The sequence below is a fragment of the Zootoca vivipara genome, chromosome 8 (genome assembly GCF_963506605.1).
Source record: "Zootoca vivipara chromosome 8, rZooViv1.1, whole genome shotgun sequence".
In the NCBI taxonomy this organism is placed as follows: Eukaryota; Metazoa; Chordata; class Lepidosauria; order Squamata; family Lacertidae; genus Zootoca; species Zootoca vivipara.
The window spans coordinates 59,388,478-59,402,687 of record NC_083283.1 but is presented as its reverse complement, the minus strand read 5'-3'; the positions used below and the strand labels follow the sequence as shown (position 1 = coordinate 59,402,687).

The following is a 14,210-nucleotide window of genomic DNA, read 5'->3' as shown; positions in this document are numbered from 1 at the left end:
GGAGGAGATACTTGAAGAATCAAATTAATTTATCTGCTGTTTGTAAAAAGGATCTCATATTCGTGCGTGCGTGCGTGCGTGCGTGCACACACACACACACACACACACACACACACAATCACCCTGTGTACTGAGGATTTGCTTAGTTTGGTGTGTGTGTGTGTGTGTGTGTGTGTGTGTGTGTGTGTGTGTGTATATATATATATATATATATATATATATATATATATATATATATAAAAGCATAACTGCATGTCAGTAATGGAAGCATGTTCCCATCCTTTAAAAAATAAAAAAGGAAACATGGGCAGTAACAAGCAAGCAAACCACTGTCTACAGAGTAAAAACGTAATTAAATCTGTCTATCTTTCCCCATTTTTCTATCCTACCTTAACACTGAGTCCTAAAAGTCAGTCCAAGAAGGTGGCCTCATTCAGCATGTTTCAAAAAGATGTTCAGCCTTGGCCACAATTTGCCATAGGAGTGAGTTGCATAGTGATGCGTAGGTGGCATCAAAGAGCCACAAATGGAATCTTTTAAAATAAATTGAAATGGGACACATAGGAGGAGGTGTTCTCTAAGTGCTTGTGTTTCAGAGTGCTGCATTTCACAAATTAAATTTGAAACTATAAAGTTGTGGTACATGCTTTCTTGTCAACACAACGGTCTCTCGCATGGTAGTCTTCCTAAATTCCATTAAATGTTCTGGATTTGTTTGTTTGTTTGTTTTGAACCCTGGCCAAATATGTTTACTTTTGAATATCTAATCATTTCATTTCTCTCCGCATACATTGCGGTTTTTAATAAAAACCCATAAAGTCTTATTCTAAGTAGCAAGGGAGTTCTTTAATGGAACATATGAATATTTAATGATGGATATAATGCGCAGGCTTTTGTTAGAATAGGGGCGGTAATAATGTGACATGCTGTGGAAGCCAAAAGTAGTGGGGATATTGGAGGGAATATAATAAATTAAATCTGTGCTCTTGATTTATAGAAATGTGTTCCCTGAAACCACCTTCGATTATGTGATATGCAACATTATTGGCACTTAAATATCTACAGCAGTAGGTGAATTATCCATAGACATGACAAGCTAAAAAGACTTGAAAAATTATTGTTTTAAACTTGCTGCAATAAAAAATGCATGGTACTATTTTTATCCCAGAACATTTACTAGTTAACATTTACTAGCTTTTGTAAGACAGTTCTGTACACTATTAGATTACACTCAGAAAGCAGGTATCGATAAGCTAACATTTGTGTTAGTAGCTGAATAGGTTAATGGAGCCGGAAGACTCTTTCTGAGCTGCACTGGAGTAACATACGAGAGGCGTTTCTTTGTGGCTGTGTCCCAGGTGTGGAACTGCCAGCTTCTGTATATATTGATAATGTTCCTTTTTGCTTGTGTTCCTGTGCAGCAGAGCTGCTTGCTGGCTTCCCTTCACGTGGGTCACTGTTGCTTATCAAGAGGGAGAAGGGCAAGATGTCTGACAACTCAGCGCAGTGCAAACACACCAGCAGAGCCAATTCATGGCTACTGCCAGTGCATTTGTACTGCACTAAATTTTGCAATGCGGTTCTCCAGCCAAGCAATGCATGCCAAAATGCATGTACTGGGGCAAAGTGTGCATAAAAATCCATAGATTAGCAAAATAACATAAAAATGCATTATATTACAGAAAGTTGCTTTGCAAAACTGTATATATTAGGCAAAATGGCAGACAAATGTATATGTTAGAAGTGATCAGCACCAAAATGCTGATGAATTTTCATTATTTTATTTTTTAAAAATGCAAACGGATGTGGAAAAAGACTAGAAAAAAGGGGAAACTGAAATTGACAGATTCATCCACCCCTACTCCTTTTCTTGTGACTCCTTTTGTGTTTTTGAGATATTAAGTTTATTTTAATAGTTTGGCTTTTCATATGCTATATTTTTCAGCTGCAATGAATGATATGCACTAGTAATTGAACTAGTAGAAAGCCACCCACACCTTTCATTGCTTCTCCTCCCCCAGTTCGTTTATGACAGTTATCATGTTGTATCTGACAAATTAATGAAAGATAGAATGACCTGAGAAAAGAGTGACTGTTCCACCACCATCTTGACTGATGGCTGGTAAATCTGACGATCTAGTAGTTTTTGGTGACTGCTTTCGGTTTATTTCCATCTCCAAGACCTGGCGGCGACATCATTGACATAGGGAACTGGGTGGTTGTGTTTCTGGCACAGAGGGTTATGAGCACCAAACAGGATTGGATCATTGTTGTTTATCCTGCTATTGCCTTACAGCAATCTGTAACCCTTCATTGCAGTGATTTATGATGTGCCAAGATTCTCTGCTTAATTCAGTGTAGTATCTAGCAGTCATGAGCTAATCAATTTCCTAAAAAGAATAACTCAGGTTCATCTTAGAACAAGAGGAGAAAAACTAGGTCTCTTTTGTGCATGCTGTTCTTCTATGGTTGTTCAGCCATAAACCTAGTACCTTAGATATGGGAGAGATCCTACAGATATTCCACAACTATTTATTTATTTATTTATTGAATTTATATCCTTTCCTTCCTCTTGAAGGAGCCTGGGGTGGCAAACTCTTCTTCTTCTTCTTCTTCTTCTTCTTCTTCTTCTTCTTCTTCTTCTTCTTCTTCTTCTTCTTCTTCTTCTTCTTCTTCTTCTTCTTCTTCTTCTTCTTCTTTTTCTTCTTCGAAGGTGTTCTAAAACAGTTGCAGTTAAACACATTATAAAAACATGCTCTCTATTCAATGATCTCAGGATTGCCAGGAACAATGTCCATTCATCAGATGCCTGCGTAAACAGGTCCGGTATGTTTTCATTAATGATGGAGAAAGGCACATTTCACCAGGGAGGGCATTCCACAAATGGTGAACCACCACTAAACAGGCCCTGGCATGAGACAACACCAACCAGATAGCCCCTGAAGGTGGCACCACCAACATGGTCTCACATACCATTTGTAGGGTTGATATTGGATGGTGTTCTTTTAGGTCAATATGTAGAACATGGTTATTCATAGAGAATGCCTGGCATATGTTTCCTTCCTTTTTTTACATCCTCTTTAAATATTTGAAAAGTGCAAATTTCCCTGTAGCCTAATCTGTTGTAATATTTCTTTATTTAAAAAATCATCATTGTAAACCTTTCCTGAATTTCTTATTGTCATCTTTTTGTGAATTGTCTTCTGAAATATCATTCAGCATTTGAAATATGAGCTGGACTGGCTATCTGGAATTAAATACAATGGTACAAGAACTTTCCAAATAATTTAAAAATATTAACACAAACTTATTAAGTAATATAAACACCAACTTTTTCTGCTACAGCATCATATTGTTGGTTCATGTTCAGTTTATTATCCCATGATCTAGTGAGTCATACTGTCTTCATATTATTTATTTTTGTTTTGTTTTGTTTCCTGTTCTCCCTGTAGCCTATTTTTATTGGTATTGGTCCAATATTATCAAAGTTGCTTGTGAATTCAAAGTTTGTGCAATTGAATGAGGTACACTGCAAACCTGAGATTGTCCTGGATGTACTGAGTGGTATGAATCTATATAGTAGTGGCAAGAGACTGTAAACTTGGCAGTAAAATTAAAAGAAAGTGCCTTTTATTTTGAGAAACTTAATTCTAATTTACTCTGTGTCAAATCTGGGTATTTGAGTAAAGGTTTTATCACAATGGGTTGAAAAGTGCTTTCAGTGATGATATGACAACAATTCAAAAAAAACAAACAATTCATTGGAAGGTGGGGTTTTTTGTGTGATTTTTGAGCATTTCATTGTATTGCCACTGATGCTAAACATAGTGTGGATGTCCGATTAGCACAGCCCAAAGCAGCCCCAACAAGTTAACACCACTAATTATTCGTTTCAAACTATGCTGGCAGTTGTATGGTGAATTGTACCCCAAATTTCTAAGCTTACTCATATTTGTTTTAGCAGAATAGAATATTGTTTGCAGTTGAGTTCTTGTAAATACTAACCAGCTTTGGTTTTGGCAGATTACTTTTTAACATTTGTGTTCCTCTTAAGTTGCCAAATGATATTGAATTCAAAATTGAAGCCTTGTTGTGATCGCTTTCTCTCTTTCCCCCTCTCTGAACTTATGGACCACAGGAGATATATTGGAAGCAAATGTCAGCAGACATTCTCATTGACTCATTTTCCCCAGCTTATTTATCATCCCTCTCTGTTGCCAGCCATCACTTTGCGTTTATTAAAGCGCGGTTCAATGTTTTTCCCTCCAACGTCCTTCTTCACAGATTCTCTAAGGGCTGAGTTTCGGTTTTAAGTCGATGGAATCCCTTCAGCACATAGTGTTTACATGCCCTCTGTATAGTGCTGTCCGGAAAAACCTATTGAGTCCATTAGTCCAAAAATTCTCTGGACTTCCAGTAGAGACTCATCTCGCCCTATTATTGCAAGATACTGATTCGTTCGTAACCTTGCAAGTGGCAAGATTTGTAACTTCTGTTCTGTCCAATAAGAGGTGAAATGGATTGTTACATGCATCCTGAAAGCTTTTACCATATCGTTTTTCCTAATTTTATATTATCTGTAATTATTATATTTTTAGTTCTATATTTATTTTATTAATTGTAAAGCAAGTATGTCTCGCTGTGCCTATTTTTATGTGTATATGAGCTTAAAGCTAAAATAAATCATTCACTCACTCACTCACTCATTTTTAGGATTAGTTAATCTCCCACCTTCCATCTTAACATCTTGTCTTCTTTCTTTCTTTCAGATCTCCAGGTTGGTGCCTGCTGATCAATTTCAGTTATACCAGCGATTGAAATTTGAAAGAGGTGTGTGGCTTTTACATTGATTTAGGGGGGTGAATACCAGATATACATGTACAGTATAATTAAACCCACAAAACAGTTTGAATAATAGGTTGAAAGACTTATTAGACTAAACAAATGCCTTTTTTTAAAAAAAAGGAAGTGCAGGAATATGAGGAAAGCCAATGCTTCTGCATTGAAAAAGAAAGCAATAAAATACCTGGTCAATGTTATCAATTATGATGCCCTCATACTTTTATCACAGATAAGGCTCACAGCCCATTGGCTGCATCTAAGCCCCCCTCAAGTTTTTTTTGTGACTGGCCAAGAACTCCCCTCCTCCAATTTGCCTTTAAGAAAAGTGAATCCTCCGCTGTGATTATGCCCCCCTCATGTTTCTTCTGTATAAAAAAACATACTGTACACCCTTTTGATTATTTTATATAAAAAACTTGCTGCTCCTATAGGCCTGCTGCTATGATACAAAAATATTTTTTGTGTCTTCCCGTTCTCTCAAACCCCCCGCTTTGTAAAAAAACTTTAAGAATATTTTCATTTTAAAAATTGGCTGTGATGCTGAAAGGTTTTATATGCCCCCACCAAAGCTTCCAGAATTTGACATTTTGTTGAAAAATTCTGGTTTATAAAGAGGTTTGTCAGATACCATTGACCACAGTACAGTGAATTGGTTTCTGAAGCCAGCAACAACGGAGGCTGAATGTGAATCAACAAATTGTAAACGAAGTACATAAATAAAAATGTTGTGTTTTTGGATTTCTAATAAACATTTTTAGAAGTGCATTTGGATCCTCTGAGAACCTGGTGTCCTTCTGGTGACTGTCAGTCCGTGTGCCAAATTGAACCAAGTGAATCCGGACTACCCGTGCCTGTAAAATGTCAGGCTTGCTACTTGACGTTCTGTTCATCATGCAAAGAGCCTTGGCATTTGGAGAGGCTATGCCTGGAAAACCATCTTATTGTGGCACCAAGTGAGCAAGGGTAAGAGAAGGATTTGCTGAGGTGCTGCATATCTTCCATCTCATAATCACAATAATTTCAGCTTTCCTTTAGTCGAAATTTGTAGATGTAGAATTAATTCATTGCCCGTTGTCAGGGGTGGGGAAGCATTTTCAATAGATTGCCAGAACATACCTGCACCGTGCTTTGAAAGCACTCTTACGCCACTTTAAACAGTCATGGTTTTTCCGCCAAAGAACCCTGGGAACTGTAATTTACCCTTCAAAGAGCTACAGTTCCTAGCACGCTTAACAAACTACCGTTCCCAAGATTCTTTGGGGGAAGCAGTGATAAGAGTGCTTTAAATGTTTTGTGTGGCTGTGACCCAGGTGCAGTGTCTTAGTTACAGTGCTAGCTGTCCCCCAAAGTGTACTGATGTCTGATGCCATGGTGATGTTGCACATGGGTTAAGGATGCTCTATGTGCTACTTGCTTAGGCGCCACAACCTGAACGACAGTGAAATAAGCATGGAACTCGATTACTGTCCTTTGTTGAACTACCATCTTTCACAGGGTTTCCCCCCTCTACTTTTCTAGAGTGCTTATCAAAACCACCCCGGAAGCTCCAATTAAGCAGTGCCCGGTTTGCCGGATCCATATTGAGAGGAATGAAGGCTGTGCTCAAATGATGTGTAAGAACTGCAAGCACACGTTCTGCTGGTACTGTCTGCAAAATCTGGATGTAAGTGACCTATGCCAAGGGCTTTGGGGTGGGAGTTGTCCAGGTTTTTGCCCTCTAGTTCCTTTAAAATGGCTTGTAACTAGGGGAGGGAAACACCTTATTGGCAACTAAGAATTTTAGAAGAGCACTGCTATATCAGATCAGAGATTCACCCAGTCCTGATTCTCAGGTTGCCCAGTTAGATGCATATGCAAATCCTACAGATGGGGCTTGAAGGCCATAGCCTTCCCCTTCTCTTGCTCCCCCTGCAATTTGGTTTTACTCTGTCCTCCATCTTTGAGTAAATCTCTCTCTAACTGAGGTTAGATTCACTTGTTATGCTAGTGTGGCAATCGCAGCTACCACCAGAAATTCTACCTGTTTAAGTTGTTGGGTGATGAGCTGTCATTGGCCATTATCTTATTGAGCCACAGGCTATCCTCTGTCACATAGTAGCTGTCACTTAATGGCATGGATGTAGCAACCGAGTAATTTCGTTGCTCCCGCAAGGGGACAATGACAATAAAGATATCTTAATCTTAATCTTAATCTTAACTTAAACAGAATGGGACACTCATCAGGGAGTGTCTCTTAATGGCATCAAAGGGGTACTGTGCTTTGCCTATAGTAGCAATAAATAGATACTGCATGATATGTTTTGGAAGAAACTGTCAATTGAAAAAGTTGCTGATTTAGTGGGGAGTCTCCATTCATCACTTAATCTGTGCCTGATAGTTCCTGTTTGGCTACTGCCCCCCCCAAACTATAAAAATTGGGTTCAAATGTTGCCATTCTCTTTCCAGACACTTATCCTGAAAATACCTGATTTTGTAATCATTCACCAATAACTTTATTTCTCTCTCTCTCTCTGGAGAGTAATGTTACTGGCCTTCACATTAAGTGGGTTTGCAAATGCTGACGACTCCTTTCACTGGTTGACATGTGACTGGTCCACTCACATGTCTCCCTTTCTGTCAAGCATACATTTTGTAGAAGAGCAAGAGGTGTCAAATTTTCTGTGGCAATCGCACTTGAGAAATTCCCATTTGCAGCAGTGTACTGCTGGAAGAAAAGTCTTGGCAGGCCAGAAATACCCACCAGACTTTGCACTGCTGCATTGCCACCTGGGCACCTATTTCAAGGCAGGCCCAATGTATTCGTGCAAACTACTTGTTGTTGTTGTTGTTGTTTAGTCGTTTAGTCGTGTCCGACTCTTCGTGACCCCATGGACCATAGCATGCCAGGCACTCCTGTCTTGCACTGCCTCCCACAGTTTGGTCAAACTCATGTTCGTAGCTTCGAGAACACTGTCCAACCATCTCGTCCTCTGTCGTCCTCTTCTCCTAGTGCCCTCAATCTTTCCCAACATCAGGGTCTTTTCCAAGGATTCTTCTCTTCTCATGAGGGGGCCAAAGTATTGGAGCCTCAGCTTCACGATCTGTCCTTCTAGTGAGCACTCAGGGCTGATTTCCTTAAGAATGGATAGGTTTGATCTTCTTACAGTCCATGGGACTCTCAAGAGTCTCCTCCAGCACCATAATTCAAAAGCATCAATTCTTCGGCGATCAGCCTTCTTTATGGTCCAGCTCTCACTTCCATACATCACTACTGGGAAAACCATAGCTTTAACTATATGGACCTTTGTAGGCAAGGTGATGTCTCTGCTTTTTAAGATGCTGTCTAGGTTTGTCATTGCTTTTCTCCCAAGAAGCAGGCGTCTTTTAATTTCGTGACTGCTGTCACATCTGCAGTGATCAAGGAGCCCAAGAAAGTAAAATCTCTCACTGCCTCCATTTCTTCCCCTTCTATTTGCCAGGAGGTGATGGGACCAGTGGCCATGATCTTGGTTTTGTTGATGTTGAGCTTCAGACCATATTTTGCGCTGTCCTCTTTCACCCTCATTAAAAGGTTCTTTAATTCCTCCTCACTTTCTGCCATCAAGGTTGTATCATCTGCATATCTGAGGTTGTTGATATTTCTACTACTAAACTACTAAACACACTCTTTTCTTTCTGCTTTCAGAACGATATCTTCCTAAGGCATTATGACAAAGGCCCTTGCCGAAACAAACTGGGTCATTCCCGTGCCTCAGTTATGTGGAACAGAACGCAGGTAATGCGGATGACCCAAGCTTGAGACTATATCAGGATGAGATATGTTTTCCATCTGCTCACACACAGCTTTCCTGTTCCTTATCACATTTCTCCTTCTGCTTTTTTCAGGTTGTTGGGATCCTTGTGGGCCTGGGTATCATAGCCCTGGTAACATCCCCCTTGCTGCTCCTAGCCTCGCCATGCATCATCTGTTGTGTCTGCAAATCGTGCCGCAGTAAGAAAAAGAAACATGACCCGCCAACAACCTAAAGTTTTCACCCTATTGGCTGTGAAGACCAGCATCTTGTATGTGATGGAGAAGACATGAAGGCTGACCTCTGGTGCCAATGCTTTCCCAACCAATTCTCCTTCTCTTTGCCAACTTCTGCAAAAAGTGCCTACAGTTTCACGGGATGCAGTGTTGTTTGCAAGTTGCCGTTCCACAGTGGGATAGGTGTCTGTTGTGGTGTTTTCAGTTCAGCTCTGGCTATTTTCTTTTTCTTTTTCTAAGGAAAAGAGGCAGGGGTTCTAAACATAGTTTCAAAGGTTCTTCAAAACAACCCACCTCTGCTTGCTTCTATAGTATTTTCCAGAGTCTGGATATGTGGCCATTTTTGAGCAACTTTAATTTTGCAACTCATGGAGCAGTCCTGCAGTTAAGTGAGGGAACACAGGTGAACAATGCAATCCAAGAGATCTTTGGATATTATTGAGTTTTCACTTTCCAGGGGCAGATTTCAGTGTTACTAAAAATATATCCTGTAAAAAAATTATATACCTTAAAAGGGGAAGGTAGTGGAAATGAAGTATAACTGAAATGGGATATTGTTAATATACATTTGCTAAACGCCCAATCAAAACTGGACCAACAAGAAGTTGTATCAGCCTTGGTACAGCATCAGAAACAGCTGTTGCAGGTACATAGCAGTGGCACAATATGCCAAGTAAATCGCTCCAGCTGAGCCACTGATTAGGATTGGGTGTGAATTATTGTCAAGCGTTTTGCAAAACATATGTTGCACTGGTGTGAGAAGTGGCAAGTGTAGGGGAGATTCATGGTATGGAACAGGATCCAGTTGGCCTGGTATAATAACAATAACCCCCCTCCCCACACTCTGCCCCAAGCATTGTATTGCAGTGGCACTAGAGTGCTGTGTATCCTTTGGCTTCACTTCTGGCAACTTGTGGTGCACTTGCCAAAAAGGTTGGTCATCACTGATGCAAACTATAATTTCAGGTGAAAATTAGAGGGTTACATGTACACTTAAACACACGCACAAATATACACAGCACCAGCAATTTGTTCAGGTGTATTACACTACACTGGGCAAATACTGCCTCATTACATTATTTCACTGAGTTAGTGAGGAGTTGTAAAAACAGTATCGAGACCTTGAGCAAGTCCTATATAAAAACTTAGCTAATGGCTGCAAACTTTAAGATGAACAGGCCTACTTCCCCCAATAATGAATTCTAGTCTTCTATAAGACAAGCCCATAGCTAGATTGTGACTGAAGGAGCTGCATAGTCTGGAAAACAATGGATGAGGTCAAAATAGTGGGATGGTGGGATAACCATTTTATCTAGTGCTGGATTACAAGGCAGTGTAAGAGGAATTGTGGTGGAAAATGGTATTGCATAACAAACATATAGCATCTCTTTCTTGAAATATTATGCTTATGTACACCACAGTCTTTAGCTTTGGGCTGACTATCTGGTTGTGGCCTCATGTTGTTCTGTATTGACTCCTTTAGAGGTAGAGTACAAATGTAAATAAACATGATTCTTCAAGGCAAGGTGTGTATGTCTCATGGTATATACCGTGTGTGCACATTACATTCACACACAAAACAAATATGCATTTGAGCGTGTACTATAGTATAGCCTTTCCCAACTTGGGTTGTTGGACTCCAACTCCCAGTCAGCAAATCCAGTGGTCAGGGATAATGAGATTTGTAGTTCAGCAACATCTGGGGACCGAAGGTTGGGAAAGCCTGCTATAGTACATAGTATTTCAGCTAGGCAAATTCACTCCACAACAATCTGAGGTTGTTGGACTGTCTAGTTTTGAAAGGTGATTGCCATCTTGGCAAGGAATTCCTTAGACTGCTGCTGCAGTCTTCTTTAATCAGAAATATCTGGTTTAAAGGACAATGGACAGACATGTAGTCAAGTTTATTTTTATCTTGCCATTTTTAAAAGAAGTAAGCTTTCAGGAGGCTTTAACTAAGTAAGCTGAATTTGAGTACCATTAAATAAAGTTTAATGACTTCTGTTCCGTTGATTTCTGTGGAGCCTAAGTTCAACTAACGTCATATGGCTACAGCTGTATGAGCTTGAGCAGAGAAACAGAAAAGAGGAAGGGCAGATAAATACTGAAGCAAAAAAGCAGAGAAACAGATTTAATTTAAGGAAGCATAGTTCACATGAAAAACTACAGTGGAACCTCGGTTTATGAACACCTTGGTTTATGAATTTTCGGTTTATGAACGCCGTGGACCCATCTGGAACGGATTAATTCACTTTCCATTACTTTTAATGGGAAAGTTTGCTTCAGTTTATGAACGCTTCAGTTTATGAACAGACTTCCGGAACCAATTACACCCATGTTTCAGTTTATGAACGCTTCGGTTTAAGTACTTCGCGGACCCGTCTGGAACGGATTAATCCACTTTCCATTACTTTCAATGGAAAAGTTTGCTTCAGTTTATGAACGGTTACTCCGCGGACCGTCTGGAACGGATTAATCCACTTTCCATTACTTTCAATGGGAAAGTTCGCTTCAGTTTATGAACGCTTCAGTTTATGAACAGACTTCCGGAACCAATTGTGTTCATAAACCGAGGTACCACTCTATTGGAAATCAAGCCTGGATATAAATGTTTTTATATATAAAGAACAAAACAAAAACCTCTTATCTAAGAGTTTCAACTTGGAGAAACAGCCAGGACACCTAAATTAGGCGCTACAAAATGGACAACAATGATGGGTGTTTCCTTTTTAGATCTGAAAATTGTAGTCCAAAGTGAAAATTGTAGTCCAAAGTGGATAGTAAAATAGCCTCATTAGAGTCAATAATAGGGGTTGGGGTGTCCTAAACTGCCAGCTGAGCCTGTTTAGCTTTGCAGGCAACTACCGTATGTCCTAATACTATACAGCCTTGTATGCCGGCTGGGACTGATGGGAGTTGTCCAAACCCCCTGAAGGGCACCAGGTTGGTGAAGGCTTCTTTAACACCAGCCCAGGCTGTCACTCAATTAAAAAAAACAACCTTGGTTGTATCATTTTCAGTTGACCCAAATCTGCATACATTAGTACTGGGGGGGGGAGTCTTATTTGGGGGTCTGGGTGGAGGAGAAGGAACAATGACAAGCATTATTTAGTTCTTCTGCAACCAGGGTTTTAAACAAACTGCTCATATTCACATAAAGCAAGATTGTGGTTGATGTGGATTTTCATCTTGGAAGAGAGAGTGTGTGTGTTAGGGAGAAAACGAATGCCTACTTGCCTTCTGTTTCCCTTTCTGGCTGGTTCAATTCTTAACATACTTTTTACTCCCTGCTGCTCCCTTTGAATACTGGGTGTGAGCTCCTCAGGGTGAATGGCAGGATAAATATGTTTATTTAGAAAATCTACCACCCTAATTGCTCAGGGGCACCTTCTTAATCAAACTGATTAGTCAGCTAAACGTTGTAGCTTTCTTTGACCTAACAACCCTCCTTACTTTCACTAGCAAATGGAAGGGAATTATGTATGTCTATGAAGCTCCTTTTTATCTTAGTCTCCCTTTCATGATGGTAAGCCATGCGTGATGACAACGCTGAATTCCGTCCATGTCCTTGCCAATAAGAATTTCATATTGTATGTTAATTGTATGAAATCCACCCCCCCCCCTTTCTGCCAAGGTTGTGTTACTTAAGGTTTGCTGTTTTGTTGTATAAACATTTGCTGTATCAGACTAGAAACCAAATCCTTAATGGACAGTCAATCAGTGGTGGAGCTTCAAAATGATGTTGATGTAGGGCTTCAACTATGCAGGTAGTCAAGGTATTGGATTGTCTACTGGTACTTTTTAGTTCTTGGTCTTAATTCATTTCCCATGAATATATTTTCTTCACCACTTTCCTAATAGGGTGAAGGGTCAAGGCTGTGATCTTTGTAAGATTTAGTAGAAACTCTTTTCTGTATGTGTTCCAAAGAAAGCAGATGTGTATGAAGAAATTTTAAGTGCTCTTGTAAGTTTTATTTAATGAACCAACATTTGGAAATGTACTTTGCTCTGTGTGTATATATTCATGCAATATATATTTTCAGCCTCTGAGATTTCCTTCTCTTCCCCCGGCTTTCCCTCCTAACATTATAATATGCAACATGTGCAAAATTAAAAATTCAGCAAAAGCAGTTTGTCTCTGTTTGTCTTCAGCAAGTTGCTTTTAAAACAGATTGTGGACGTTTAGTAAAGCTTTGTTATCAACAGAGGACAATTCAAAGCCATGTGTCACATTTTTAAGGATCATTGGGGGGCAGGGGGGCGGCGGAAAAGGCAGCGGAAAGTCTGCATTCAGTTTGGATTCTTAGTGGACTTAAATAAAATGATGCTGCTATCATTTTTTTGTACAATGCTTCATATTACAGGGGTCCCCCAAACTAAGGCCCGGGGGCCGGATGCGGCCCAATCGCCTTCTAAATCCGGCCCGCGGATGGTCCATGAATCAGCATGTTTTTATATGAGTAGAATGTGTCCTTTTATTTAAAATGCATCTCTGGGTTATTTGTGGGGCCCGGCTGGTGTTTTTACATGAGTAGAATGTGTGCTTTTATTTAAAATGCATCTTGGGTTATTTGTGGGGCATAGGAATTTGTTCATATTTTTTTCCAAAATATAGTCCGCCCCCCCCACATGGTCTGAGGGACAGTGGACCAGCCCCCTGCTGAAAAAGTTTGCTGACCCCTGCTTCATAACATCATTTATAAACTCTCATGGAGCCATTCATGACTCTCCACAGCAACAGCAGACTATAACTAGCACCCTGCAGAAACAGGTAGGTGTTTACCTGGTGCTGAGATGCCAAAGCATCAGCACCTATCATGCTTCCAGTGGAAGGTGTTCCATAATTGAGGTGCCACCACAGAGAAGATCCTGCCTTGTGTTGTTACATGACACATCTCCCCCAATGGTGGGACCAGAAGGAGGGCCTCACCCCTGGATCTAAGAATCTAGGCAAGCTGATAACAGAGAGGAGTGGTTCCTCAGATTCTTGAGTCTTGAGTTGTTTGAGGCCTTATATAGGTCAACCCCAACACCTTTAATTCAGCCTGGCAGCATATTAGCAGTTAATTAAAATGTTTTGGGATCTGTGTTGTGTGATCTCTGCCCGCTGTCCCAAACAACACCCTGGCAGCTGCATTGTGCACTAATTGTAGCTCCAAGATTGATGTTAAGGACTACCCCATGTAAAGTGCACTGCAGCAATCCAAATGGGACATTGCCAGAACATGGGTCACTGAAGCCCAATCAGTCTCTCTCCAGGAACAGCCATAGCTGGCAAACCAGCCATAGCTGGAAAATAGCACTGAGGCCACCTGTACCTCTAGTGACAATAATGCTGGATTAAGGAGTGCACCCAGACTAC

General features: G+C 40.3%; 1 protein-coding gene across 2 annotated transcripts in view; it reads left to right on the top strand.

Annotated features, from left to right (window-relative positions):
• RNF144B (ring finger protein 144B) overlaps positions 1–11,847 on the top strand; it is a 47,614-nt gene extending 35,767 nt beyond the window's left edge. For both annotated transcript variants that reach the window (XM_060277946.1, XM_035125027.2), the window contains exons 4-8: positions 4,770–4,830; positions 5,601–5,805; positions 6,361–6,505; positions 8,507–8,596; positions 8,707–11,847. In XM_060277946.1, coding sequence (XP_060133929.1) covers positions 4,770–4,830; positions 5,601–5,805; positions 6,361–6,505; positions 8,507–8,596; positions 8,707–8,847 — 642 coding nt within the window. In that variant the 3' untranslated portion in view covers positions 8,848–11,847. The remainder of the gene's footprint in view (positions 1–4,769; positions 4,831–5,600; positions 5,806–6,360; positions 6,506–8,506; positions 8,597–8,706) is intronic.
• Positions 11,848–14,210: the final 2,363 nt, after the last annotated feature.